General features: G+C 46.2%; 1 protein-coding gene across 1 annotated transcript; it reads right to left on the bottom strand.

The window, feature by feature from the left end:
* Positions 1-552: 552 nt before the first annotated feature.
* LOC135213792 (aldehyde dehydrogenase family 16 member A1-like) lies at positions 553-26,398 on the bottom strand. The gene is made up of 7 exons (XM_064247920.1): positions 26,206-26,398; positions 22,654-22,883; positions 13,739-13,917; positions 13,116-13,272; positions 12,454-12,614; positions 2,466-2,563; positions 553-780 (listed from the first exon to the last, which is right to left on the bottom strand). Exons 1-7 carry the CDS (start codon positions 26,308-26,310, stop codon positions 553-555), a joined length of 1,158 nt encoding a protein of 385 aa, XP_064103990.1. The 5' UTR covers positions 26,311-26,398.
* Between the last annotated feature and the right edge of the window lie 997 nt (positions 26,399-27,395).

The following is a 27,395-nucleotide window of genomic DNA, read 5'->3' as shown; positions in this document are numbered from 1 at the left end:
AGCAAAAATAGAAATTTTTTTTAGTAAACCTGCAAGTACAATCACTTGCTAGGGACTGCACAACATAAAATCCCAATAAATACTGTAATAGTAATACGTAAACTGGTTTTGGCCCAAGTATATAAACATGAAAAACTAAGCACTGAAGTCCATGCATTACAATTATTAAGCACTGAAGTCGGTGCATTACAATTATTTTTGAGTAATTTCACAAGATCAAGAGACTCACATGGCTCCCCCAAATAGGATTTGTTCTCAATGGTTACAATTTGAGAAAGAAAAGCAAAACCTACAGAAGTTAAACTACATGGGGTCAAAGAATGCGAATTAATCAAAGATGCGAATAAAGAGAATGAATAAAATTAACGTAAATTAAAACAAACAAAACTGTCTATGATATCTGTCTTTACCACAAACAAAAGGTTACTAATTTACATGGTCATACAGTAGAAATTACAAATAAGAACTTCTTTACGGAGCAATTGTGTAAAAGGTAGAGATGTCTTTCAAACAGGCAGAAGCAGCAAGCACAATACTTACAAATTAGAACTGCTAAAGAAAAATTATAAATATAATACAAACCTCTGCTCCTTCCTTCCTCGCATCTTCAACATACTCTGCTATAAATTTCTGCTGGCATGGATCAATGACTGCTCCCATATCAAGAGTTTTGTCTAATGATGAACCAATCCGAAGTGACTTCATTCTGAGCTTAAGTTTGTCAATGAATGTACTAAACACAGTTTCTTGTACTAAAAGACGTGAACCTGCAGAGCAAACCTGAAACCAAACAAGACAGTATTGATACTTAAGAGAATACAAAAATTCCATTTCTGACATTTCTATTAAAAATCAGTTCGACATGATTCTGTCATGCATAACAACTCTTACGAATTGCCCAGTAAAATGACAAAGCAATGTTTGGGCCTAGGGGACTCTTACAAAGAACCATCACTAACTAATGAGGGTGGGTTTTAGAGATGCTAAAATAACCACACTGGAATAACTAGTATAACTGATTACAGCAATATCAGCTTGACTACTTTATTAGCATCTTGATTTCCCTTAATTCATAGATGGACAAAGATTAACATTTCAACATTACACAACCATACACAATAATTAATGAAATGGACATCGACTTGTTGACTTTTAAGAGAATTTTTGAACAAAGCATCTATAGTACTCATGATTCATTGAAAATTTCTGTGGTAGCACATAATTCTGTTGTAATAAAAGCACTGTAAAGAGAATTTATTAAATTTATTACAAGATACGGCAAGAAATCCATCTGACGGAGATTTGGAGCCTTCAATAGCGTGAACCTTTGTGTTAAAATGTACTACTGTGAACTGTTTATGTTGTTCAAAACCATATACAGAATTCTGCCAAAGCACAGAAGAATAAAAGTTTGACCCTGGTACTGGCAGAATTCTAATCCTGTCCTTTATTTTGTCAATAAGCCAATTATCTACCTTTTAGCTGAAAAATCACTTGCTAGTTAACTTCATCTATTATCAATTAAATGGTGTGGACAGTAGGGATTCACCACTTTTCAACTTCATCATCATCATGAGTAACCTTCAGCAAGATACTGTATTCCTTTTATGGAGTAAAGACATGAAATAGCTACACCATTCTCCTGTTCTAAGCATTTTTTGCATGAATTTCTTTTCTGGTTTAGGTATTCATCTATGCCTTTTTTCAATTTTTTTTTTGTAAATACTTACAGGCATGTATGGGTAAATCATTTCTACTTAATTAACCATTCATACCATCTAGTTACATAAGCTGGGTTCCCGTGGGCACCATAAGAGCTGGAGGACTCAGGTTTACTTGCGTGAGAACCAAGTTATATAAGGGTGGAGGTGAAAGATGACTTGGTGCATCATGAGTGCATATACTTTTAAATACCATAATACAATACAATTAGAGAGCAGACTACTCTGTCAAAACTCTCAATGGCCAAGCAAGAAGGCTTTGCTCTACGAAAATTAATTTCATATAATAAACTGCAACCCTTTAGTGGGCTCTTGTGGACACTGTAATAGTTGGAGGACCCAGACTTATCTGGAAGAGAACTATGAGTAGTCTGGCAATGAATAGACTTGGGGAAGATAATGTACAAGAAAGGTACGAATGGCGTAACTTCACAGGGGCCCCTGTATCAGGTGGTGAAGGAAGCAACGCTGATGATAAATTCAGGAAACCTATTTCTATTTCAAATACAACCTTTAACTATACTAAGGCCACATTAGGAAGATACCACATGCATGTGAACTTATAGGATATGTCTTTCCTGGTATTCATTCAATATAAACTCGTTAAGCACACCAGCACTTAGCCAAGCAACTAAAGTTTAAAACATAAACCTTTAACATCTAAAACTACTGAAATATATATTTGTGAGAAGTAAGATTTTGGTTTTACAAGAACAATAATCTGTCAATTTATTTCTTCATTACCTGTCCTTGGTTAAACCATATAGCATCGACAACTCCTTCAACTGCAGAGTCCAAGTCAGCAGAATCAAAGACCACAACTGGACTTTTCCCTCCAAGTTCTGAAAAAAATAAAATAACAGTAAATTTAGACTATATAAACACAGCATTTAACAATTTTGTGGTCAACAATCAGTGCAGTACTGTTGATATTCATACAGTGCGATTTAGATACTAATACAGTACCTGACAAAGAAAATTGAACAAGTTGTTCAGGTATGTTTAATAAGACAATTTAACCAGACTGCCATTAAAAGCTGTACAGCTAAAACATTCAACCATAAAATCCCATATGTACATATCATTCTCATTTCATTTTTAATTGTCATCCTTAGTCAAGTGTTTCATTCTTTCATATAAATTTAGTAATGCAACAAGGTGAACTATCTGGTTATGACATTTCAATATTAAAAAGGAAGTTAACTGTAATTTTCTTTAAATATGTTTACGGTGGAAAGATTTTCAGCTAAAAATGACAATTTGTCTAAAATTGCATTTTTCTAACTATACAAACCTGAGGTCCTTTTTACAATAGGGAAGGTACTAGCGGCAGCTGGATAGGTCGTAAGCTTTCGAACAAGGGGTTCGGTAGTTAACTGCTTGTCCGACAGGCGCGCGCGCGGCGACTGGGAGGTAAACAAATCACTTTTGCTTTTGGCCCAAGCAAAAAACTGCAGAGTGAGGGGTGGCATGAGGTGGGGCTATGTGTAAAGGACCTCAGGTTTGTATAGTTAGGAAAAATGCAATTTAGACAAATTGTCATTTGTTCCGACACGGCATACAAACCTTCGGTCCTTTTACAATAGGAAGACTCACTTCTTGGTGGGTGGAATCTGAGTCTTTTGTGAACAGACTGGTGTTCGCCCAACCTTGGAAGCCTCCCTGGTCGTAAGAGCGAGGGAGGGATCCAAGCCTCTGTCCGATTGATCGGGGTGTGCACCGCAGGATCAATGGTCAGACCTCTGGACCGAGTACTAAGAGGAGGCATGCGTATCTCTTCGTACCAGCAATGTAAGAACTTGTTCCTGTACAGGTAGCAAATATAAACAGTCATGGGTTTGACTCTTGTAGGCATCCACTTCCCCCCCTTGTAGAAGGAGTGGTGGATATTCTGCTCCTATCCTAGTGAAAGGGATAGGATGGGGCTCTGTCATATAGCTCACCTGCATCTCGTCCTCATCCAGCGTAGTGACGACCGTGGCCCGGCCCCTCTGCCCACAGGTAGAGGAGGAGGAAAAGATGGGAAGAGAGAGCCAGTCACTCACTCACTCACACATCCATCCACACAGTCACACCAGGACTCGATGCTGTTCAGCCTGCGAGGGTCTGGGGTTAGCTACACACTTGTTGAGCAGCCACCACGGGTCCCAAGGAAAAGGTATCCAAGGACCTGTGGGCAATATCCCGAAGGTAGAAGGACGTAAAGGTAGTCTGGTTAGACCAGACACCTGCCTTCAGGACCTGCGCCAGGAGAAGTTCTTACAAAACGCCAACGAGGGGCCAATACTTCTGACTTCGTGAGCTCTCGGACGGGACGTACGGATGTCGTCACTACCATCAGCCTCATACGCCCTCCTGATGACCTCACGCAGCCAGAATGAAAGAGTGTTCTTGGATACTTCTTCTTGGTGACCCCGGTGCTAACGAAGAGGCGTCGACACTCAGGCTGAGGTGTCGAGTTCTCTTCAGATAGCGCCGTAGCGCCCTCACAGGACAAAGCAGCATCTCATCCGCATCATTATCGGTGAAGTCCAATAGGGAGGGAATCGTGAATGACTCGAACCTGTCGTCAGGGATCGACGGGTTCTGAGTCTTCGCAACGAAGTTCGGGACGAAATCGAGCGTCACAGATCCCCATCCCCTGGAGTGTCGTACATCATAGGAAAGACCATGAAGTTCCCCTACTCTCTTCGCCGATGCCAGGGCCAGCAAGAAGAGGGTCTTGAGGGTCAGATCCCTGTCTGACGACTCTCGGAGTGGCTCGAACGGCGTTCGAGTCAGACTCCTAAGGACGAGAGTCACATCCCCACGCAGGGGCCTGAGTTCCCTGGGTGGGCAAGACCTTTCGAAGCTCCTCATAAGCAAGGAGATCTCGAACGAGTTCGAGATGTCCAATCCCCTCAGTTTCAGGACGAGCGCCAAGGCGGCTCTGTATCCTTTGACTGTGGGGACTGAGAGGAGCTTCTCTCGGCGAAGAAAAACGAGGAAATCCGCTACCTGCTGAAGAGTGGCTCTGAGAGGAGACAGACCCCGTCTACGACACCACCACAGAAGACGGCCCACTTCCCCTGGTACACAGCTGCAGAGGGACTGACGGGACGTTTCCCAGCCATCTCTTGTTGCTGCGCTACGAGAAAAGCCTCTCGTTCGCAAGAGATGGTGGATAACAGCCAGCCGTGAAGACGTATAGACGGACTGCTCGGTGGTACGCTCGACGTGTGGCTGGGCGAGAAGGTTGTGCCAGGGGGAATCTCTCTCGGTTCGCTGCGAGAAGAGCCAGCAGGTCCGGATACCAAATGGCCTGTGGCCATTTGGGAGCCACCAGGATCATCCTGAGATTCGGGGTGACCAGTGCTCGACTGATCACCTTGCGAATCAGGCTGAACGGGGAAAGGCATAGGCGAAGAGGTTTGTCCCACGGGTGTTGAAGAGCGTCCTCTGCAGCTGCCCATGGGTCCGGCACGGCCGAGAAGAACACCTGGAGCTTCCTGTTGTGCCGGGTGTGGGCGACGATCCACGACTGGTCGCCCCCACAGGTCGAAGAGCCTTTCCGCCACGTCCTGGTGTAGAGACCATTCGGTCCCTATCACCTCCCGATCCCGACGGCTGAGCGTGTCTGCTACTACATTCCTCTTCCCTGGAATGTAGCGTGCCGACAGCTCTATTGAGTGTGCCTCGGCCCCACTCGTGCACCTTGCCGAGTCAACTGGTACAACGGGAGAGACACTAGTCCCCCCTGTTTGTTGACGTAGGCCACCACAGTGGTGTTTGTCGCACATCAACACCACGAGTGTCCCATCAAGCGGTCCTGGAACTCTTGGAGAGCGAGGAACGCTGCCTTGAGTTCCAGTACATTGATGTGAAGGTGCTTGTCGTTCTCGTCCCACACTCATGAAGTCAGCAACTCCTCCAGGTGGTGCGCCCCACCCCATCCCTCGGTCGATGCGTCTGAGAACAGCTGCTGTCGGGTCCGGGGGGGGAGTGCGCAGTGGGCACTCCTCTTAAGAGGTTCCTGTCGTCCAGCCACCAGGCTAGGTCCTGCTCACCTCCGCTGTGTCAGTGACACTGGAAAGCTTGGGGGATCCGTCGCCTGTCCGACCAACCCTCCTTTAGTCTCCACTGAAGAGACCGCAGTGAAGACGCCCGTGAGGGACTAACTTCTCGAGTGACGACAGGTGTCCGATCACGACTTGCCATCGCTGAGCTGCCTGGTTCCTGCCGAGACAGGAAACTGGTTGGCTGCCTCCCTGAATCTGCTGATCCGCGAGTCTGCGGGAAAGACTCGCCCTGCTACCGTGTCGATCAGCATACCCAGGTACTTCATCCTCTTGCTTGGGCTCGAGATCGGACTTTTCGAAGTTCACAACGATCCCCAGATCGCGACAGAACTCGAGCAGTCGATCCCTGTCCCGTAGCAACTGCGAGCGGGAGCTCGCCAGGACTAACCAATCGTCGAGATACCTCATCAGGGACGTATCCCGTGCGAATGGGCCCAAGCAGACACCAGAGTGAACACTCGCGTGAACACCTGTGGGGGGCGGTTGAGAGACCGAAGCAAAGTGCCCTGAACTGGTACACCGTCCGTCGAGGATGAAGCGGAGGTACTTTCTGGAGGACTGATGAATGGGTATTTGGAACATACGCATCCTTCAAGTCCATGAAAGCATGAAATCGTTCTCCCTGATGGAGTCGAGCACTGAGCGTGCCGCCCTCCATCGTGAACCGGGTCTGGCGAACAAACCGGTTCAGGGGAGAGAGATCTATCACCGGGCGCCGAGCCTCCCGTAGACTTTTCCACCAGGAAGAGTCGACTGTAAAAGCCCGGTGACTGATCCGTGACGATTTCTACAGCTCTCTTGCTCAGCATGGTCTTGATCTCCTGTCTCAGTGCTACATCCTTCGATGACCCTGGAACGTACGACTGCTGTTGGACCGGGTTGGAGGTGAGGGGTGGCCGAGAATCGAAGGGTAATAGATATCCCTCCCGAAGGACATCTACAATCCAGGTCTCGGCGCCGTAGCGCTGCCAAGTTGCCCAATGGCTGGCCAGGCACCCCCCCACTTCCGGCAGCAGGTGAGGGGGAACGCCGTCCCTAGCGTTTCCCCCCTTTCTTCGACTTCTTCCCAGAGCATCCACGGGAGGAGGAGGGCTGGGAGGAGGGCTGGTTACGGCCCCCACCCTTGCCAGAAGTCGAAGAAGACAGAGTCATTCCCCGGGGCTTCGACGCAGCTACCGTCTTAGCCACCGAGGAAGCGCTAGCCGAGCTCTTAGACTTGGCCGCAGTCCGAGGCTGCCCAGAAGCCTTCGAGACCGCCTGGTGAACCAGCCGGTCACTGTCGTCAGTGCGCCGTCTGTCCACCGCAGCGTCCCCACCGCAGCGTCCACCATCTCTCCTGGGAAGAGAGACGGGAACTCCGTAAAGGTCCGTTGCGAAGTCCCAACGCCGCTTCACGCCCAGCCGCCCTGGAAAACCCGAGTAAGGACAGCGTCCCTTCGTCGGAGAACCAGGTTGGCCCACAGGTTCACCGTCTGGTGGGCAAGGAAGGAGATGGCTCTTCCCCCAGACTGGCAAAGTCCTCCTGAAAGGCCGAGTCATCTTCGGGAGAAATTCCCCCGGAGTTGGCTGCGACCTTAGATACTGTGAGGGACCACAGATCTAGCCAGGAGACGGCCTGGAAAGCTGCCATGGCGGTAGATTCCAGGCCGAGTGCCTCTTGCTGCGAGAACCACAGGTTCTCGGACAGGAGCTGCTGCAGAGACACACCCGGAGTTAGCCTGGCTAACTCCGGGTCACCTGTTTGGGCGGCATCGGGTCTTCAGATGGCACGTAAAAAACCGCCGCTGTCGCAGCAGAGGAGGTGGAAGCAGCTTGCTCGACCTGCCAGACTTGAGCGAAACGTCTTGTCCGGAGACAAGCGATTCAACCTGGTCCAGCACTGAGTCCGCAAGCTCAGAACGCGGCAAACCCACCGTCGGTCTGGGTTCCCTCTTCGGGTGCCCCAGAACGACTCGAGCCGGGACGTGGGCTCGGATGGGGTGGGAGCGGCGATCCTTCCCCGAGGTCGTTGTGCTGACGAATCACGCAATAACCTCGGCAAAGTTCCTCTGGATCTCAGGAGTGACTGCGTCCTGCGGAGTCGGACCGTCCAGTCCCCTCAAACAGGAGCACCTCCCGAGACCCTCCTCCCTCAAGGAGAGGAGCAGCGACAGACCCCTCTCTGGTCTCCTCCAACCACCTGTGCGTACGACCTGGCTGGTCCGAGAACCGAGCCTGGTACGTACGACGACGTGGTGGGATCCTGAAGGGCCGCACCCCTCACGATCACTCCTCAATACCCTCGCCCCTCCGGTGTAACCCGAGGAGGTTGAAGGTATGGAGAGGCAGACCTGACGCTACCCTCCTCGCTCGCTGGCAGAACCAGCGGGCTTGGAAGACTGCAGGCGATCGCCAACCCGCGTGGCGATCGAGCTGCAGACCTAGTCGAGCCGTCTTCGCTGTGGAGACGGCTGGACCGAGAACAGCGGCCCCGGTCTCGTGTGTCAGAGGAGCTGGTGCTGGTCGCCGTACCGATCGCTCTCTGTGAGAGTGACGGTCAGGCGACCGGCGAGCTCCACTGTCACGGTGAGATCGGTGCGTATCCTCACGGTGCGTCAGTTCGCTGGTACCAAGCCGTGGCTGGGTGCCGGCGAAACGGGGGGACCTCTTCCCAGCCTCAGCCCGTGGCCAGTCATGGACCGTCACCGTCCGCCCTGGGTAGCCAGCTGCTCGCCGCGAGAGCGAGAGCTGGTCTGGTGAGAGTCGCGTGAGCGGCTGTCACCAGTCTTCCGCTCCGTGCCGTGAACCTGACGCTGAGCGGACTCAGAGGTTCTGGTTCCTGGCTGCACGGTCGCTGGTAGGCGACCGTACACTCGGTACCTCTCGCGAACGAGCGGCCGAGACGGACCCTGTTGCTGTGGCGAACCACTGACAGCAGGTGAGGAAGTGCCGGTGTTAGCCGCTTGGGGTGGGGAGGGGGCTCTTACTCGTCCCCCGCGGGCCCCGGGTAGTCTTCTTCCTTAAAAAAAATGGAAAAAAAAAAAAAAAGAAGAGACGGGTCCTGCCCCCGAAGGAGCAGGGTGACCAGCGGAAGAACCCCCCGTCTCACCAGAGGTCGAGACGGGCCCTTAGAATTTCCGAAGGGAGACTTCTTAGGGGGGGGGGAGGCTTACCTTTCTCCTTCTTCGGGCGGGGGAAGCCTTAGAAGAAGAAGGGGAAGAGGCGGCAGACGACGACGCGAAGAAGAAGACGATGAAGACGACGACGACACTTCCTCCTCTTCTTCTTCTTCTTCGTCAACCTTCTCAGGATCCGACGTCAGATCTGTCATCCAGGGACGGAGCCGGGGTCTGCTGTTGCCGAAGCAACAGGGCCCGGACGCACCTGTCCGAACAGATCAGCATCGGGAGCAGCGGGCGCCAGGAACAGGAACAACATCAGCAGGTGCAGGCATCACAGGAACGGCAGACGAGACAGCAGGAGCAGGTACAGGAACGGCAGCAGTGTTCACGGCAGGTACGGCAGACTGTGTAGGCGGTCCAGATGGGCGGACCAGCGGCACAGACATCCTAGGTACCGGTGGGAGGTCCAGGGGCGAGCTCTTCGGGCACACGAAGTCCGGTCGCGGCAGCACGGCAAACCCAGGTGGCGGCATCACACTCCCCCGAGTTACGGCGACTGGCCCCTGCACCGATGTAGTGGGTGTCACAGAGACCGCGTGCTGGGTGTACACCAGGTGAGGAGGTGAAGCGTAGCCGGGTGTTGTAAGGGTCGTGGTGGTGGTCGAGGGACGTTGCATGGGTGACCGCCACGGCGCCAGCGAGATGGTAGAGCAGCCCCTGGACACTCGGCACGCCCTGCAACCCCAACGATGCCCACACCTGTCCGAGTCATCCTTCGCGGCAACCGCACCTGAGAGGCAAAAGTCGGGTGATTAGGGGGATCCTCTACCCCGCTCCAGCGAAGACGAACGGATAGAGGACCCAGAGTACAACTGGACGTCAGGGTATCTAGCGCCCTCCTCCACACTAGACAAGTCAGGAGAAGAGAAGGGACCTAGACACCCCCCCCGAAGGGGAAGGCGCGAGACATGGAAGTTGAGTCGGGCGGCAGGAAAGAAGACGAAGTGTCCGTCACCAAAGGAGTCGCGGGAGAGCTTTCCCGACGACTCCTTTGCAGGCCTTCGCTTCTTCCTGCCCTCATACAAAGTCCACTGCACCTCCGACCAATCATTACACACATCACAAGGCTCGGCTCGGGTGCATTCGCGCCCCGACACCGAGCACACAAAATATGAGGGTCTATCTCCGGTAAAGATCGGAACTTTCCCGCATTTACGCCCTTCGGTACCCGGGCATAGTCTCCTGTGGGGTAGCGAGGCGTGGAGAGTCCATTATTGATCAATTCAAAATTGAAGAAATAAGAGAGGAAATGATTGTACTTACAAATGTTCACACACAAACACAACCAAATACTCATGAAAGCAAACGACGAGAAGCGGGCAGAGAGCGTCGAACACACACGTCCACTCGCTGTGAGGCCGAAAGCAAAAGTGATTTGTTTACCTCCCAGTCGCGCGCTGCGCGCCTGTCGGACAAGCAGTTAACTACCGAACCCCTTGTTCGAAAGCTTACGACCTATCCAGCTGCCGCTAGTACCTTCCTATTGTAAAAGGACCGAAGGTTTGTATGCCGTGTCGGAACAACTCCTAGTTCTGTACTTTAGGCATCTACTTCCCCCAACTACTAAATGCCAAAATTATAATATAGTTACTATGCCTCAATTAAAAATGCCCTTCACATAACTTGTAACTTCAGGCAGTTAAAACAGCCAGACCTTAAGTGTAAAAATGTACATACACAGTTTGGTTTTTTGGGCCAATTACCAACTGCTGCAAAACCCTATTGTAGAAATCTGTGTCCAATCAGGTTATCATTCCTAAAAGTCTATTAGATATAGTTTGAAATAAAAATACATCATATCAAACTCATCAAAAACATTAATTTTTGGTAGGAAGGGAAGACTTAAGAGAACTAAAGCACTGATAAGGAAAATGGAAGAAATTTCAAAAGGTGTGACCAAGAATGTTGAGATTCATGGTCAGGGTACAGTAGTAAGATTGTTCTTTATTATAAAATGAGGACCTGATAAGAGTCCAAAGGCAGGAAAGGAGACAGATAGGTTGCATATGATAAGAGATGAAAGAAAACTTTTTCAGGAAAGCAGTCAGTATGGAAGTAGCCTGTCTTCCAGGAAAGCCCAGAAACTCTTGGCAGACGGAGATGCTTGAAGACTTATACATGTTAGGTCAGGTAGAAATAATACAGGGTAGAAAAGAATGGAGGGTGATAATTCTACAGGTCTTCACAAACTACAGTCACAGGGGTAACAAAAGTGCCCTACTTTTCCTAATTATCAAAACAACAGAGTTCTCAATATGTATGCTTCTATTCCTCATTTACTCTTATATTTTGGGTTTTAAAATCTTTTTACATGTATATTTTGTATTACTAAGATCTTGTGACGCCATGGATTACATTCAGTACACAATAGTACACAGTTCACTTCAGCACCTTTCCCACAATAACGATGTGGCCAATTCCCCGGTTATACTTTATCTTATGCTTCCTTTCCATTCAACATAAACTTAGTTTTGCTTGTGCTGGATTTTAGTTTTTTTTCCATTCTAAACTTCCACCTTTTTAAGCCTTTTTAACACTTCCTCTGCAATGTTTTCTGCTATTTCTGGGTAGCCTGCATATATTAATTCCCTAGGTTGCCCTTTTCTGTAATCCTTTGTAGCCTCTTCCACTACTATGTTAACTGCAGAGGGCTTACTGGTGATGTAACTGCAGAGGACTTACAGGTGATCATTCATGGATTATAACAACAGCTGACTAAAATTCTATTAATACACTTTTCACCATCATCACTCCAGATATGGTGTTATGGTAGGGTAACATCACTAACGTAAATAGTCTTTCTGGTTCCCTGTACAAGAATATCCATTTATATATTTCTTTTGGTATCCTGTCAAAGCCTTATCAAACTCTGAAAATATGTGGTTGAATCACTTACTCTTGGCATTGTACTTTTCCTGTAGTTATCAAATTGCTTCAACTGTAGATCTCTCACATGTTGCCAAACTGACAATTTTCAATTTTATCATTTTTTCACAGCCTTTCCTCCATTCCCTTTTCCAACATTTTCATAGCATGCTCAAGCAGTCTTTATTTCTCAGTTTCCTAATTACAGCACATCCTTTTTCTTCCTCTAGTATAAGGTTCTTTACCCAGTCTTATCTTTTCCTTATGTCTAGTTTTCATGTACTCTACTAAACTCATGGCTAATTGGCTTTTTATTTATTCCTGTGGTTCTGGTGCTTTTACATTTTTCATCTTTCCAAGAGCCCTTTTAACCTCTTCAGCCATTTTGTTCTCTATTGGTCCCTCTTTTACAACAAACATCCTGTTCACTTTTATGATCCCCTTTTACATTTTCAAAAGGGAGTATCAGGTTAACTGCAGCATTGGTTCATGGCATTTCAGTTCAGTTTAACGGTGCTTGGCTAACAACTACATTAACCAGATTTTCCTTTGCTATGTTGAGTCTGAATCCAATCCTCTCAACTCTTCAATGCATTTTCCATAAGAGAAATAAGTGAAAAGATGCATAAAAATTGTAATTTGATATACCTAGAGAGAGCTTTTTTCCAGTTCCTGCTGTAGCCTGCCTCAATATCTGTCCAACTTCTGTCGAGCCGGTGAAGCCAACTTTATCAACATCCGGATGAACTGCCAGGGTAGACCCCATTGCTCCTCCTCCAGTAATTACATTGAATACACCAGCAGGTAACCTATAGAAGAAAAAAATTGCCAATGAAGTTTAGCAATAATAATATGTATACATACATGATAATATATATACTATATAAATGAATCAAATTAGTTTTTTACAAATGAGCAAACCCATCAGGATCTTTACCGGAACTGTCAAGTTACCTAGGATATTTTCATATTTTTGAGCAAAAAAATAACTTGGGCCCAATGATGTCTGATATCTCGACAAGAAATTTTAACCAAAAAAAAACAGTTACTTAGTAGCCTTGTGTTGCTGGCTGGTTAACTGTTCCCACCATTCACTAATAAGGACAAGTTATTAGATGAACCAGTGGAAAATTTTAATTTGGTCCCCAAAACAAAGACCAAATTAGTCCCCAAAATAATTTATGGCTTCCTTCCTGGTAACTTTTTTAGCTCTGCTAGTTCAGTTATCAGAACTTTCTGAAAGATGCCAACAAACACATCATTAATATATAAAATACAGTACATTTAAATTTTTAGTTCAGTATACTAACCCAGCTTCGGCACATATTTCAGCAAACAGTAGAGCAGAGAGTCGTGTATTTGTTGCTGGCTTGAGGACAACTGTGTTTCCCATTGCTAAAGCTGGACACACTTTCCAAGCTAATAACATCAGTGGGAAATTCCATGGTACAATGGCACCAACTACACCTGCAACAGACAAAAAAGTTTATTAGGCAAGCAAACTATTGTATGTAATACAAAGTCTGAGTTCAAACATCCTTTCCAGGATCTGTTTGGTAGACAAAACAATCACCCACTACAAGATACTCATTCCATAACTGTTACTGCCTTCACTCTTGGCAATGCCATAATACAATATATAGTACCTTCACTCTCTCTAGACCCCTATTTTAGTAATGCCCATCTAACTTAGTATTTGTTATTCTCAAATGCTCTCATGAACCCTCCCAAACAAAATGCCCATCTGACCATAATTACTTCAAGTTCACACTTTTATTCTCTGCTTTAGCAACCTTACTTCTCAATAATATTCACAAAGCAGGGACAAATCTTTTCCTTTTTATCACTCCAGTTTAATGATAAAGACTTTAGTAAATAAAGAATGCTTAGATTTTAATAAAAACTTTCATACCCAAAAGATAGAAAACCTTACCAATGGACTTCCATCCTTTCATCTCATTATCCATCAGCTGTGCCCATCCAGCATGATAATATAAATGACGCACTACTAGAGGAATGTCACAATCTCGCGTCTCTCTGATTGTTTTTCCATTGTCAAGGGCTTCCACTACAGCAATCAAACGGGCATGTTTCTGTACATGACGAGCAATACTGCAATAGAAAGTCAATACTCACTATCCAGAAAGAACAATCCAAACCAAATGGTAACTGCCTTATCAAACAGGCATTAACAAACCACAACATGCAACTACATATCTTAGTTTAACTGATAAAAATTCACATAATATGCAACTACATATCTTAGTTTAACTTATCAAAATTCAGAGAGGTTCACAACCTAGGTTCAAGAATATTCTGAAGGGCTATGTACTTGGATAAGGATGCTAAAAAATGAAAGAAAAATATATATTCCCCCAAAAATGACAATTTGTCGAAAATTGCATTTTTCCTAACTATACAAACCTGAGTCCTTTAACAATGGAAGTAGCTAGCGGCAGCTGGAACGGTCGTAAGCTTCGAACAAGGGGAGAACGGTAGTTAACTGCTTGTCCGACAGTCGCGCGGCCAACAAATCACTTTTGCTTTTGGCCCATGCAAAATACGCAGAGTGAGGGGTGGCATGAGGAGGGACTATATGTAAAGGACCTCAGGTTTGTATAGTTAGGAAAAATGCAATTTTCGACAAATTGTCATTTGTTCCGATACGTAATACAAACCATCGGTCCTTTAACAATAGGAAGACTCACTTCTTTGGTGGGAGGAATCTGAGTCTTTTGATGAACAGACTGGTGTTCGTCCATCCCTGGAATGCCTCCCTGGTCGTAAGAGCGAGGGAGGGATCCAAGCCTCCTGTCCGATTGATCGGGGTGTGCACCGCAGGATCAATGGTCAGACCTCTGGGCCGAGTACTAAGAGAGAGGCAAGCGTATCTCTTCGTACCAGCAAGCAAGAACTTGTTCCTGTTTGCAAGAGGCAACATAAAGTATGGGTTGTCTCAAGCTGGCATCCACTTCCTCCCCCTTGTTGGAGGAAGTGGTGGATATACGCTCCTATCCCTATTGAAAGGGATAGGATGGGCTCTGTTGATAGCTCACCTGCATCTTTGTCCTTATCCAGCAGGGTGACGACCGTGTCCCTCTAACCCAGGTAGAGGGAAGAAAAAGATGGGAAGAGGAGCCAGTCACACTCTCATTCACTCATCCATTCTTATGGTCACACCAGGACTCGATGCTGTTCAGCCTGCGAGGGTCTGGGTTCGCTACACAACGTGTTGAGCAGCCACCACGGGTCCCAAGGAAAAAGATCCAAGGACCTGTGGGCAATATCTCGAAGGTAGAAGGAAGGGCATGTGGTCTGGTTGACCAGACCCCTGCCTTCAGTACCTGCGCCACGGAGAAGTTCTTGCGGACAAGGCAGCATCTCCTTCGCATCGAAGGCGGTGAAGTGCATTAGGGAGGGGATTGTGAACGACTCGAACCAATCGTCAGGGACCGAAGGGTTCTGAGTCTTCGCTACGAACAAGTTCGGTACGAAACTCGAGCGTCACGGATCCCCATCCCCTGGATGCTTGACTTCGCAGGAGAAGTCATGCAGTTCTTCAGAGGAAAAGAAGGAAATAGTCGCATGACCTATCCCTCTTCTCTACTTCGGTGATGTCCAGTACCCATACTGGTCTGTCCGTTTGCCACGAAGTCTCTCGCATCCTCCTATCCCCATGCAGCGAAGTTCTCGGTAGTGGATAGGACACCGACACTCCATGGTGGGTGTCAATGGTATGGGTACTGTGACAAGCTATTAAAACGAAGTAATGATTGCTCTGTAACAACCGAACTAAGTCAACAGCTTAGTTCGTAACTGACTCGGTGGCCGCTCTGACAGCTGCCGACTGACTGCGTTCGGTCGGCATTCAAGTTGTCCAAGGGCATCCGAGTAAGTCACGTGACCTCGCCTTTAAAAGGGTTATGCCGAGAGACCAAACAAATAATGTATTTGTTTGTCACCAATGCCGGACAGCGAGGTGATGATTCTCTTAAGGCATGTGCCCAACAGGCGAAAGTCAATTGCCATCTAGAGACCGAGGTCCCTGAAGGTAAAACATCTCATGGTTGTTGAATCTCAGCTAAGGAGAAACAACATTATGTACCGTTGAAGACGAAGGTAGATATTGAATGCAACCTACGTCTTCACAGATGAATCGAGAGAAGGATTCTCAAGATTCATAACCTGTGCTTACAAATGACTGAAAACGCTAACCGCTATTTCATTGCTGTCCGGTGAGAAGTCGTAGTTGCAATGAAAGCGGGGCGTTCTTCAGTAATGAAAACACAGAAAAGCCGCCTGAAGAACTGCTTCTCATGGGCTGAACATTTGGAAGTAGAGCTGTCAGGTCGGAGAGTAGGCGATGTCTTCTGACACATCTCGTAATTCGTTGAACAATGAACAATTGTACACCTACGAATAAGAGATATTTTGAAGACAAACTCAGATGTCTGCAAAATCCATTCGCATTATCGCAGTGCGATGCAGCGGGAGACTTGTACAGACTTCGTTACCGTGCGGTAAACAGAAGATGAAAGAGTCCAAGAGATATCTCTGTTGAAAATTCTCGCAATGTCGAAGGCGATGGAATCTAGCGTCACAGCAGTAGCTGGTCCTTCATTATTGCGAGAATCCCCGTTAATCAGAGACCTAAGTCCATGATTGTTGGGCAGAGATACGGTTCGGTAGTCAATCAAAGCAGGGCAGAGAGAGACATACATGACCGTGCATATCGGAGGCCCAGCTGATACTGAGCTGCTATCAGGCAGTTCAATACGCAGTAGTTGAGCCTGAGCTCTCGCTGACTCGTCATCCTGAGTTGCCAGGTAATCCATTATTCCACGAGGGAATGCGTTCGGCTAGAACTACCGAGCATAAAAGATATGCTCGAGCAATTATATTTAGGCGAAACGAATTTCGGTAAATATAAAAGTTGAAATGGTGTTGTCGTGACAAAACCATAAGTATATAAAATTGAAACTGAAAACTCCTGGGAGGTTGCAGGCAACCCCGAGTTGCAGTTCAATTAGAATACTTCTCTTATAAGTCGCAATCCGTAGATTAACTAGGATATGCGCCTACCCCTCGGACAATTCAACTGCTTAGTAGAATCATGTCGCGAGGTTAATATACGTAGTATATTTGTAGGATTCTGAACAACGATCTCCATCCTAAATTCTTTCCTTCAAGAAAACAAAAATAAGGATTGGAGATCGACCACCTTCGATCTCTATCAAAGAGAGTGAAGGAGAAGTCTTCCTCGAAGGAAAGCTTCAATGGTGAACAGAATACTAAGACGATAGTTCAAGCCAAACTGGATATTCCCGCGTCCGATCTTCTCTAGTCCAGGTTGGTCGCCTACTGTGAGATAGTTTCTTCAGCAGCAGTCTTCTTCCCAATGCTAGAAATTCCAGGAATTCGAGCATAGGCGAGGTTCCCGATTATCGTGTATACGGGGTCGGGGATTCTCGTCTCGCTCACTTTGGACCGTGGTTCTGCGTGTAAGTGTTTTGGAGATCGTAAAACTCGAACACTGAATGCGTTAGAAATTCCGTAGAATTCTAAGCAGTCTGCGAAACCCCCACCGAATTCGTCAAGCGATATCGGCTGGTGGTCCTCTCGATTCCCGTAGAAATCGAGAATGGGGCAGGATTCCTCCTCAACGACCGGGGCTTACGTCAGGTAGGACCCGAAGGTCCCCCCGGTAGCGGAGTCCCGAACGTGGGATCCTACAGAGAAATCTCTGTAGGATCCCTCCCCTTTCCCTCGTAACCGTAAGGAGAGAGGGAATGGGGGAGGAATTGGATACTCGCTCGCCTTCCCCAGTGGAACTAGCAGTTGGAGAAGAGTAGGAACAGCCATCGCCTTGCGGCGATGGCCTCTCAGAGTCTGGGAAAACGTATCGTCAGGAGAAAACGTTTTCCCGCGGAGGGTTACGAACTCTCACTGTAGGTAAGGGTCTGCCGCCACTGTGAACGTCGTCTGGGTGGGGCTGATCGACACCTGACAGGAGAGAGCCGATACCGTCCTCCGACTCATTCCAGTCCTCGTCGAGGTCGAAACCTCTCAGGAGGACCGAAGGAGTATTTAAATACGGTGTCCGAAGACACGTAGAAACGCCGCTGTCGCAGTAGAGGAGGTGGAAGTAGCTTGATCGACCGGCCAGAACTGAGAGAGCCTTCTTGTCCGGAGACGAGAGACTCTGGTTCGAGACAGAATCAGCAAGTTCCGATCGCGGCAGACCCACCGTCGGTTTGGGTTCCCTCTCGGGCCCCAAAACGACTCGAGCAGAGACGTGGGTTCTGCTGGTGGGAGCGGCAATCCTTCCGCAAGGTCATTATGCTGACGAATCAGCTTAATGACTTCTGCAAATTCCTCTGTATCTCGGGAGTAACCGTGTCTTGCGGAGTAGGACCGTCCAGTCCCTCCAACAAGAACAGATCCCGAGATACTCCTCCTTCAGAAGGAGGAACAGCGGCAGACCCCTGACGGGTCGCCTCCAGCTACTTGCGCGTATGTCCTGGTCGGTCCTAGAACCGTGCCTGGTCCATACGGCGTCATAGCGGGATCGCGAGCGGCGCACCTCTCGCGATCACTCATAGGTACCTCGCTCCTCCCGGTGTAGCCCGAGGAGGTTGAAGGTACAGGAGAGGCAGACCTGACGCTCCCCCCTAGCTCGCTGGCAGGACCAGCGTGCTTGGAGGGCTGCTGCTGATCGTCCACCCGCGGGTGGCGATCGAGCAGCAGGCCTAGCCTTGCCGCTCGCCTGGGGCGAGAGGCTCGTCTGAGAACGTCGACGCTGATCTCTAGCGTCAGGCGAGCTGTTGCTGGTTACCGTCTCCGCCCGGTCCCGATGGGAGCGGCGTCAGGTGACCTGCTAGGCTCGTTGTCGCGGTGAGACCGGCGAGCGTCCTCTCGGCGCGTCGAGCCGCTGGTACCAGCCGTGGCCGGTACCGACGACCGCGGGGACCCCTTCCTTGCCTCAACCCGTGGCTGGTCAGCGACCGTCACGTCAACCCGAGCAGCCAGCTGGTCGCTGCGAGAGCGTCCACTGGCCTAGCGAGATTCGTCTGCACGACACTCGCCAGTCTTCTGCTCCGCGCTTCGGTCTTGGCAGCGAGCGAGCTCGAGTGTCAAGACTTTGGCTGGACGGTCTCCCGCGGGAGACCGTCCACTCGGTACTTCTCGCTAACGAGAAGCCGAGGCGGATCCTGGTTTAGCGGCAGAACCGCTAGAACCAGGCGAGGAAGTGCCAGCGAAGCTTGGTACTCCTCTGGTCCCCGTCTTCTTCTCCTTGGTAGAAGAAAAGACGGGCCCTGTTCCCGAGGGAGCAGGAGGACCAGCAGAAGAGGCTCCCCACCCGAATCACCGGACCCGCGAGACGGGCCCTTAGAAGGTCCCGAAGGAGCCTTCTTAGGGGGGAACCCAAAACCCGGGTTACCAGCTGGTCGCTGCAAGAGCGGCCGCTGGCCTGGCAAGAGTCACCTGAGCGTCTCTCACCAGCCTTCTGCTCCGTGCCGCGTCTTGGCGCCGAGCGAACTCTGGCGCCGAAACTTGGCTGCACGGTCTCCCGAGGGAGAACGTACACTCGGGATCTCTCGCGAACGAGAGACCGAGCCGGGACCTGGCGTAGCGGCATCGCCGCTAGCACCAGGCGAGGAAGTACCAGAGCTAACCGATACTCCTCTGGTCCCCGTCTATCTCTTCCTTACGGAAGGGGAGACGGGCCCCGCTCCGAAGGAGCAGGAGGACCAGCAGAAAGGACCCCCCCCCGTCCCACCGAGGTGGGACGGGCCCTTAGAAGTTCCCGAAGGAGACTTCTTAGGGGGAAGGCCAGCCTTCTTCTTCTTCGGCTTATGGGCCTTAGAAGTCGAAGGGGAAGAGGCAGCAGCAGACGATGAAGACGAAGATGACAGCTTCCTCTTCTCCTCTTCCTCGTCAGCTCACGAGGACAGTCGTCAGGTCCTCCATCCAGGCCGGAGCCGGGGCTATTGCCGAAGCAACACGGCCCGACTGCACCTGTCCGGAAGGACCTGGGACTGGGGAGACACCAACCGTGGGGCAGGACCAGCATGGACAGGCACAGGAACTAGGAGCGACAGGAACAGCCAACCAGCTCAGGTAGCGGCAGGAACAGCGGCAGCGGTAGAACCCAGAAGGGACAGCCCAAGCCAACAGCGGGAATCACATCAGCGGCAGGTACGGCAGGCCCAGCGATCGCCTCGTAGAATCATCGGCAGCCAGCGGAACCTGGTCCTGGCGGCCGGTCCAGGGGCGAGCTGCTGGAACAGCGGAAGTCTGGGGCAGGCAACACGAAGAAAACAGGCGGCGGCGGCAACCCCACCTCGGTACGGCTGCGGCCCTAGTAGCGGCAGACGGCGTCATCGACACAGCATGGGGAGTGTAGACCAGGAGGGGGGGAGCAGCATAAGCGGCCGTGGTAGTAGTGGAGACCGCCCCACCAGACCTTGCTAGACGCTGCAGCATCCCAGTGGATGCTAGGCACGCCCTGCCTCCGCGGTGGTCCATACCTGTCCAAGGTCGTCTCCCACGGATGTAGCACCTGCGGTAACATAGATAGATTAGTAAGAGGGGTTCCCTCACGCACGGGGGGGGAAGACATCCCCACCCCGAACGCAAGGAAGACCCCAAATACAAAATACAACGAAGAAGCTGAGCGGGGGGCAGGAAGGAAGACGAAGAATCGGATACCAAGGGAGTCGCGGGAGAGCTTTCCGACGACTTCCTGGCAGACCTTCGCTTCCCCACCCCTTACCCCCGCACAGCAGTGAAAAGTAATATGAAAATGAAACAGAATACTGCCCTTGCGATTCACTTCATAGAACTTAAAGGGGAAAAGATCAATTCCCGGGTAAGAACGGAAACTTGATCCAATAATATGATGCTATCATAAAATATATATGAAAATGAAACAGAATACTGCACTTGCGATTTCATTTTCACATAAAAAAATCGTAAGGATCAATTCCCGGGTAAGAACGAAAATTGATCCAAATTAAATTCATGTAAATAAATAAATGAAAATAATATTGCAATTGCGAATCCACTTTCATTGCATTCTATTATACAAAATTAAAAGGCTCGTGCCGAGCGCAATCACACTCTCGGTACGAACGCACAGGGCAAAAATATAATGAAAAGAGTACTTACATTTTCAATTACACACTTTCGCCCAAAATACATGACTCGGCGCGAGCGCGCCCCCCGCCCTCGGCACCGAGACATAATTCAAGGGTTCAATTCATGAAGAGAGGAAATCGCCGCATCTACGGCGATAACTCCATGTTGGTTCATAATTAAGTAATGAAAATGAAAACAGTGTACTTACAGTTTCATTTTCAACAAACCATTAGTAGAAAACACAATATAAACAAAGCATACGACGATGAAGCGGGCAGAGAGCGATGACGAACACGTCCTTCACACCCGCAAGGCCGAAAGCAAAAGTGGTTTGTTTACCTCCCAGTCGCGCGGCGCGCGACTGTCGGACAAGCAGTTAACTACCGTTCTCCCCTTGTTCGAAGCTTACGACCGTTCCAGCTGCCGCTAGCTACTTCCTATTGTTAAAGGACCGATGGTTTTGTATTACGTATCGGAACAAATTATAATACGTATATGTTTAAAGAATAACATGTTTGTCCAAAGGTTATTAGAAGGGCTTTGTAATTAGTAAATATTATTAGGAAAGTAAGCACCTGAATTTTTTTCTAAATGGATTATTAAGTCCATAAATCATTTTTTAGGCTAAAATTAATGTAGGTATACGTATATGTATCTAGTACTATAATGACCTTTTATTATTACTATTTATTATTATGCCATATCCCATTAAATAAAGACTTTCACCCCAACAGTAACCTTATGCTTTCAGTATCTATCCATTTACAATTCACAACACCTGCATAAGCACCTTGCTTATCTTACTTTGTGTATCACATGTAAGCTAGTCTTACATTTGCAAAAGTTACTACCATGCCTTCAAAACCTTATCTATACACTGTGGCATTACTCAAGTGTATTTGTTGCCATCCCTTCGGGCCATCCAACCCCTCCGATTCCCTCTTCTCATGCACAAGTTCTGAATAGCCAAAACCACACTAGTGCCTTGTTTTTCTGAATAGCCAAAACTATGCTAGTACTTGGTTTTACAGATAAAAATTTCATGAATCAAGACACTTCAGGACTCCTGCCACATTTTATGCTACCTCTCTCAGCTCGTCAGTCCAACTATCAAGATGAATCTATCCTTAATCTTGTGAATTGATCTCTTTAACTTATATATCAATCTTCAGGATAATCTCTGTCAGTTCCCCCTCACATTAAATCCCTCATGACAACCATAAATTACAGAAATCTGTTAATATTCTGTGTACCATATTTTCTGTGACATGGTACATAGCGTTTGGCCCATGGAAATGGAGTATGCTGGAAGTTGGTACTGGTTATGAGTCCAAGTTATAAACATCATCCAACATGTCCATTAGGAGGAAAAAACAGACAATATTCCTAAGGGCACTCCTAGTAAAGTGCTATACAAGGATAACTACCGTTACTAAAAATTTATGCCCGCAATAGGAGACTAAGGAACAGGGACAAAAGTAAACAGAACTCCAAGTCAAGTATTGAATGACTAAAGCATTTGGTAAACTACGTTCTTCACAAAACTAAATTAATCTGGGAGCTATTTTTACATCACCATTTGAATTTTCCTTTTATATAGGTACTTATGATTCATTGATTCTAACGTGTAAAAACTTTATTTTCTCAAAATACTGTATTTCTATATATACAACACAACTGCTAACAGTTACATTCACGTGGCCTTACCTGTACAAATACCTCGCTCTAGCATGACCTGACAGGGCACTCCAAGACTTGTAAGCAGTTTTGGCAGCATTAACAGCCAAATCAACATCCTCTTTGGTACCTTGAACTGTTGATGCCAAGACTGTACCTCGACATGGATCTTTAGTTTCATACGTCTTGCGATCTTCAGGGTGCTCCCACTTGTTATTGATGAAATGACCAAACTTCCTATTGTGATCATCTAGCCATGCCTGAAGTCATAAATTTTCATTAATAAATCTGTGCAAGAAAACGCTATCTGTAATTTTGCAAGTACCTATTTAGTAGATTATTGTGTAAGAAAAAATTATTTTACCTTAAAATTAAGCAGTGTTTTAGCATTACAGCATCTATAATGAAGCATCCATTGTCATCTGTATGTAATTCATGATCAAGTAAATGATCTTAATAAAGGTATTAAAAGTATGTTTATAAGATAAGGTTACCCATAACCAGAACAAGTGTAAAAAAAGTGCCCATAACCTGAATGTAGTATTCACCACTGTACTGATTTGAAGCAAATAAATGCTTTTTTTGTATGTACATGATGGTTGGCAATTTCAGTAGATTAATATCACAGGCCTAGAAGGATGCAACTGGCTTTAAAATTATGTGAATACTGCAGTATTGTGCTGAACAATGAAAACATTTAAAAAACCAGTTAGTACAACTTTTTTTCTACAGATAACTACAGTTGCTCTATTTGACTGTTTAATCCCACTTCAATCCAATAGCATATCTTGACTCTAATGGAAGTGGTATTCCATCACCTTGGCCTAGTCAATGACCATCTCAGTTGACCATATCTCCCTTCTTTTATAAGAGCAGTAATTATATAGTCTCTCAAATTCATCATCATCATGCCAACTGCAGAGGTTCAGATGGCCTTTTATATACAACAACTGCAACTGCCCAAAGGCCAAGATAAAATGAAAATCTGACCATAATGAATTATGACCACTAAATGTTGTTTCAATTAGGCTATTCTTAAGGTCTTCAATGTCCAGACTAAATTTGGCTTCTAAATGCACAACTACTACAGTATGTTACCACCCAAACAAAGAATAAAACATGTGCCAATGTAGCAATTACTAATGTAGTTCCATTTTCTATTAAATCAAGAATGGTATTCCAGCAAACTGTCAACCACACCATGAACAGTAATACCTAAAGTTCATGCTTGTAGTTGTTATTAAGCATACGTTATCCACTGCAGTAATAACTGAATTTGTGTTAACCAAGGCCTTGTCCATCAAGCTCAATGTTCTTACATGATGGACAAACCTGCTCGACAATCCATACCATATTACATCAACCATACACTTTCCCCCACACAAAAAACTGTTATAAAAGGTTATGATGAACACAATGATGTATGGAATATCTTCTATTATTTACATTGTTCAGTTCTAGAAGCTATAGGCCTCTTACCAATCTTAACTTTAACAAAAGCTTAAGAATGGATACTGCAAATTCTGGGGACCCGCTGGACATTTCTAGTATATACCAATAAACCTGGCGAACCAAGCAGGCATCAGGATAAGATCTGTTAAGAAAAAAATATGGCCTAAAGAACTCAGCTCATAATATAAACTGTTTATAGGGCATACACCAACTAAATTAAAAAAAAAATATATCTTAAATGAATGTGCAGTAATAAAATACTTTTAAAATTACATCCCAGAGAAAAAAATTAAATAAATAAGAGGCTGCTGCATAATCCATTTCCACAACTGCCCACTTAAACCTTTACCCATCCATACCCAATCAAAGTAATGTAAAAGTGTTTATATAGTGCCAATGTAAGTTATGGCCAGCACTCCAAAATAACATTGTTAACCTCTTTAATAACTACTGATCTTACCTTCCATAAATTCCAGTCTCTCCCTAGGCTATGGATTGAAAGTGGATTATTAAAATTAACAATTTAACCAAACTTCTGTCTAGACTACGCTTCAAAGATCAAACCTAGGCTACATCTAGAAATGGAAAAAAAAAACTGAACTCCTTAAGCTTTTACCAAAATACTAATACAATACGTAGTGAAAATGATCTCAAAAGCTTTGTAGCAGCATTAAAAAATCGACATAACTTTTCCTTTATTGGATTAGACATAAAAGCATAAAAACTAAACTCTTTTCAGTAATGTTCACTCTTTTGCCTATATTCCTGGATGGTCTAGTCTTCATGTATGACCTTCTCCCTGGTTTTCTGGTCCTTTCTACCAGCCTTCATAACTTTACCGCCATATCTACCTAATACCACTTATCAAAAATTGTTCCTTGCTGCATCTACTCTTTCCAAAAGCAGAATAACTTTGAGATCTCAGCTGCTGTGTACCACATCAATATACTACTTTGAATTTCTGTATTAATGATATGATTGCATTCTCTAGTTACACCATTTCAAAACCTGTCATTTATAAGAAGCAACCACTGAAAACTGAAACTTTCACCCCTTTATGTACTGAAATTATGTAGGCTAGGACCTAAAATTGACACTTGAAAATAATGATGTACTAAGGTGAAAACATCTTATCATACTTCCCGATGAACAAACTTTTCAAGTTTTTAATAATTTTGATTAAAAATTTGCCTCATCCCAGTGGCTAATGTAATACAGTACACCTATGGCTACTGATATTATTTAACCTTTTTAATCCTATAGGTTATAAACTTTCAGGATGAGTGCCACTCTACTAACATTTGATAAAAGTTATAAAATATATGAAACCTAAAATTTAATCATTCCATTCCAACTTATGCAATGGCTTGCCTCTCACTGCTCCAGTTCATGAAGCTTACGTTCGTGCTTACCTAAATTGGCATAGGCTAATTATCGCCTAGTATGCAAAAGGCATTTTTCTTGGGATGATGCACACCTATTCCTTTATGCTTCACACAACTTACGGTAGTTCTTTTACTGCCAATGATCATGAGTTAGACATATATAGTTAGGACTATCATTTACGCTGTTAGCATATACAAATGTACTGTTCCCATTGCGTGGGCTTGGTAACTTAGTTTTCCTTGAACTTCTACTGTTTCTTCTATATATATAAAAGCCTAAAGTTTGCCACCGAAAACGTCCCCTGTTAATGTAGTCATCGCACTTCGAAAATAGGCCTAGGTTATTCTCGAACTCGAAACTTCCTCTCAAAATTATACAATAAACAGATATAAAGTTGCGTCCCTAAAGGAGGCTGCATTATATAATACAAGACTTATCATCCGCCAGTCATTAGCCTTGTATCCATAGGTATATTATTGCTTGTCTTAAAATACGGGAAACGCTTTTATAAAATTATGCAAGTTTCCCTGGAAATAGAAGATTAATTTAACCGCCTTCCTGCACGACAAAAAACATGTTGGACACACTGCAAGGTTGCATGATCTGGCAACAACGCCCAAGAGGAGGCCCCTTAAGTTGTTATCAATCCCAACAGTATTTAAGAAACTGGACGTCAGAACTATATTACGCGAATAAGACACAACGACAGCTATCACACCATGAACCATTCAATGCTAATCATACCTGGGCTACTTTGTCATCTTCTGAGGCAGGTCCATATTCCATACTTTCGAAGATACTCGCCACAGTGTTGTTACCTTTTAACTTTGCCTCTATCTTTCCAGCCATGACTACTCAGACTAGATCACCCGGCGGCCCAGCGCCAGCAGCTTCTACTGCGCCACCTCTGCTGCCTACCAACCGGTCAGCTGAGCCAAGGCCGTCACCCCATCCATACACAGTCCCTCCCCCCCCAAACTACACGCCCTACACCCCCCACCCACAGGTACAGGTTTAAGCTGACCAGACCCACCCAAGGTCACGTCAGTTGCCACAATGCCACTGAAATCTCATCCTATAGCAAATGAATTCTGGGGGACAACGTATTATACATTCACGGCTACATATTACTTAACACTATCAGTGTCCCCCGCAAAACTACCACTTACAAGACAATCGTGATGTCAGACGTCGATGTGAATGTGATTTCAACTTCTTTTAAGTAAATCCCTGGACTATAGAGGGGCATCACGCCTACATTTTTTAGTTATATGGTATATCCACATCGCTCATCTGAAACATTTGACATGGAATTTTCCCTAAGCTTGTCAGGGCAAGATAAAACATTGTCAGTAACCATTTAAACGGAACTGTGTGTTTAACAATGACAAACGTGCCAGATCATCTGATTATGTGATAAATCTGATTGGTCTTAGCGTTACGAAGAAAAATCTGTAGGCTTTACAGTTACGATATTTGTGATATTTTTAGAATTAAAAATGATCAGTTGATAATAAAAAAATTCACTCAAGGTATTTTACCGTTACGCTTTGGCACAGTTCATGAATTTCAATAGAAACAGCAAATAACAACCCTTGCACTATATCCTCTAATGAAGGGTGCTTATCACGTCCTCTCTCTCTCTCTCTTTTTTTTTTCACGTGCACTCTATCCCAAAACGTAAACATTAAAATGGCACTAACAGCAGGTAAGAACTGCATGGAAATCATTCTTCGTGACTGCGTTGCTTTCGCAATCAAATTGAATGAGTATCATGCATGTAGGTTTATTTTAATTTTACTTCATTACAAATATTTCTATAATGTCCACATAACATGGTGTAAATATTCAGGATATCATCCCAATGTCCATACACTAATAGAAAAATGAAGACAATTGTAACTATAATTCCATGTGCTAAAATAATCCTGGCA

Source organism: Macrobrachium nipponense, chromosome 43 (assembly GCF_015104395.2).
Source record: "Macrobrachium nipponense isolate FS-2020 chromosome 43, ASM1510439v2, whole genome shotgun sequence".
Classification (NCBI taxonomy): Eukaryota; Metazoa; Arthropoda; class Malacostraca; order Decapoda; family Palaemonidae; genus Macrobrachium; species Macrobrachium nipponense.
This window is presented reverse-complemented; position numbering and strand designations above follow the sequence as displayed.

Coding starts and splice junctions, on each gene's coding strand:
- LOC135213792 (XM_064247920.1), bottom strand. CDS start 26,310: ATGGCTGGAAAGATAGAGGCAAAGTTAAAAGGTAACAACACTGTGGCG. Junction 13,273..13,738: donor GAAAGGATGGAAGTCCATTG/GTAAGGTTTTCT, acceptor TGTCTGTTGCAG/GTGTAGTTGGTGCCATTGTA. Junction 781..2,465: donor TATGGTTTAACCAAGGACAG/GTAATGAAGAAA, acceptor GTTTGGTTTCAG/GTTTGCTCTGCAGGTTCACG.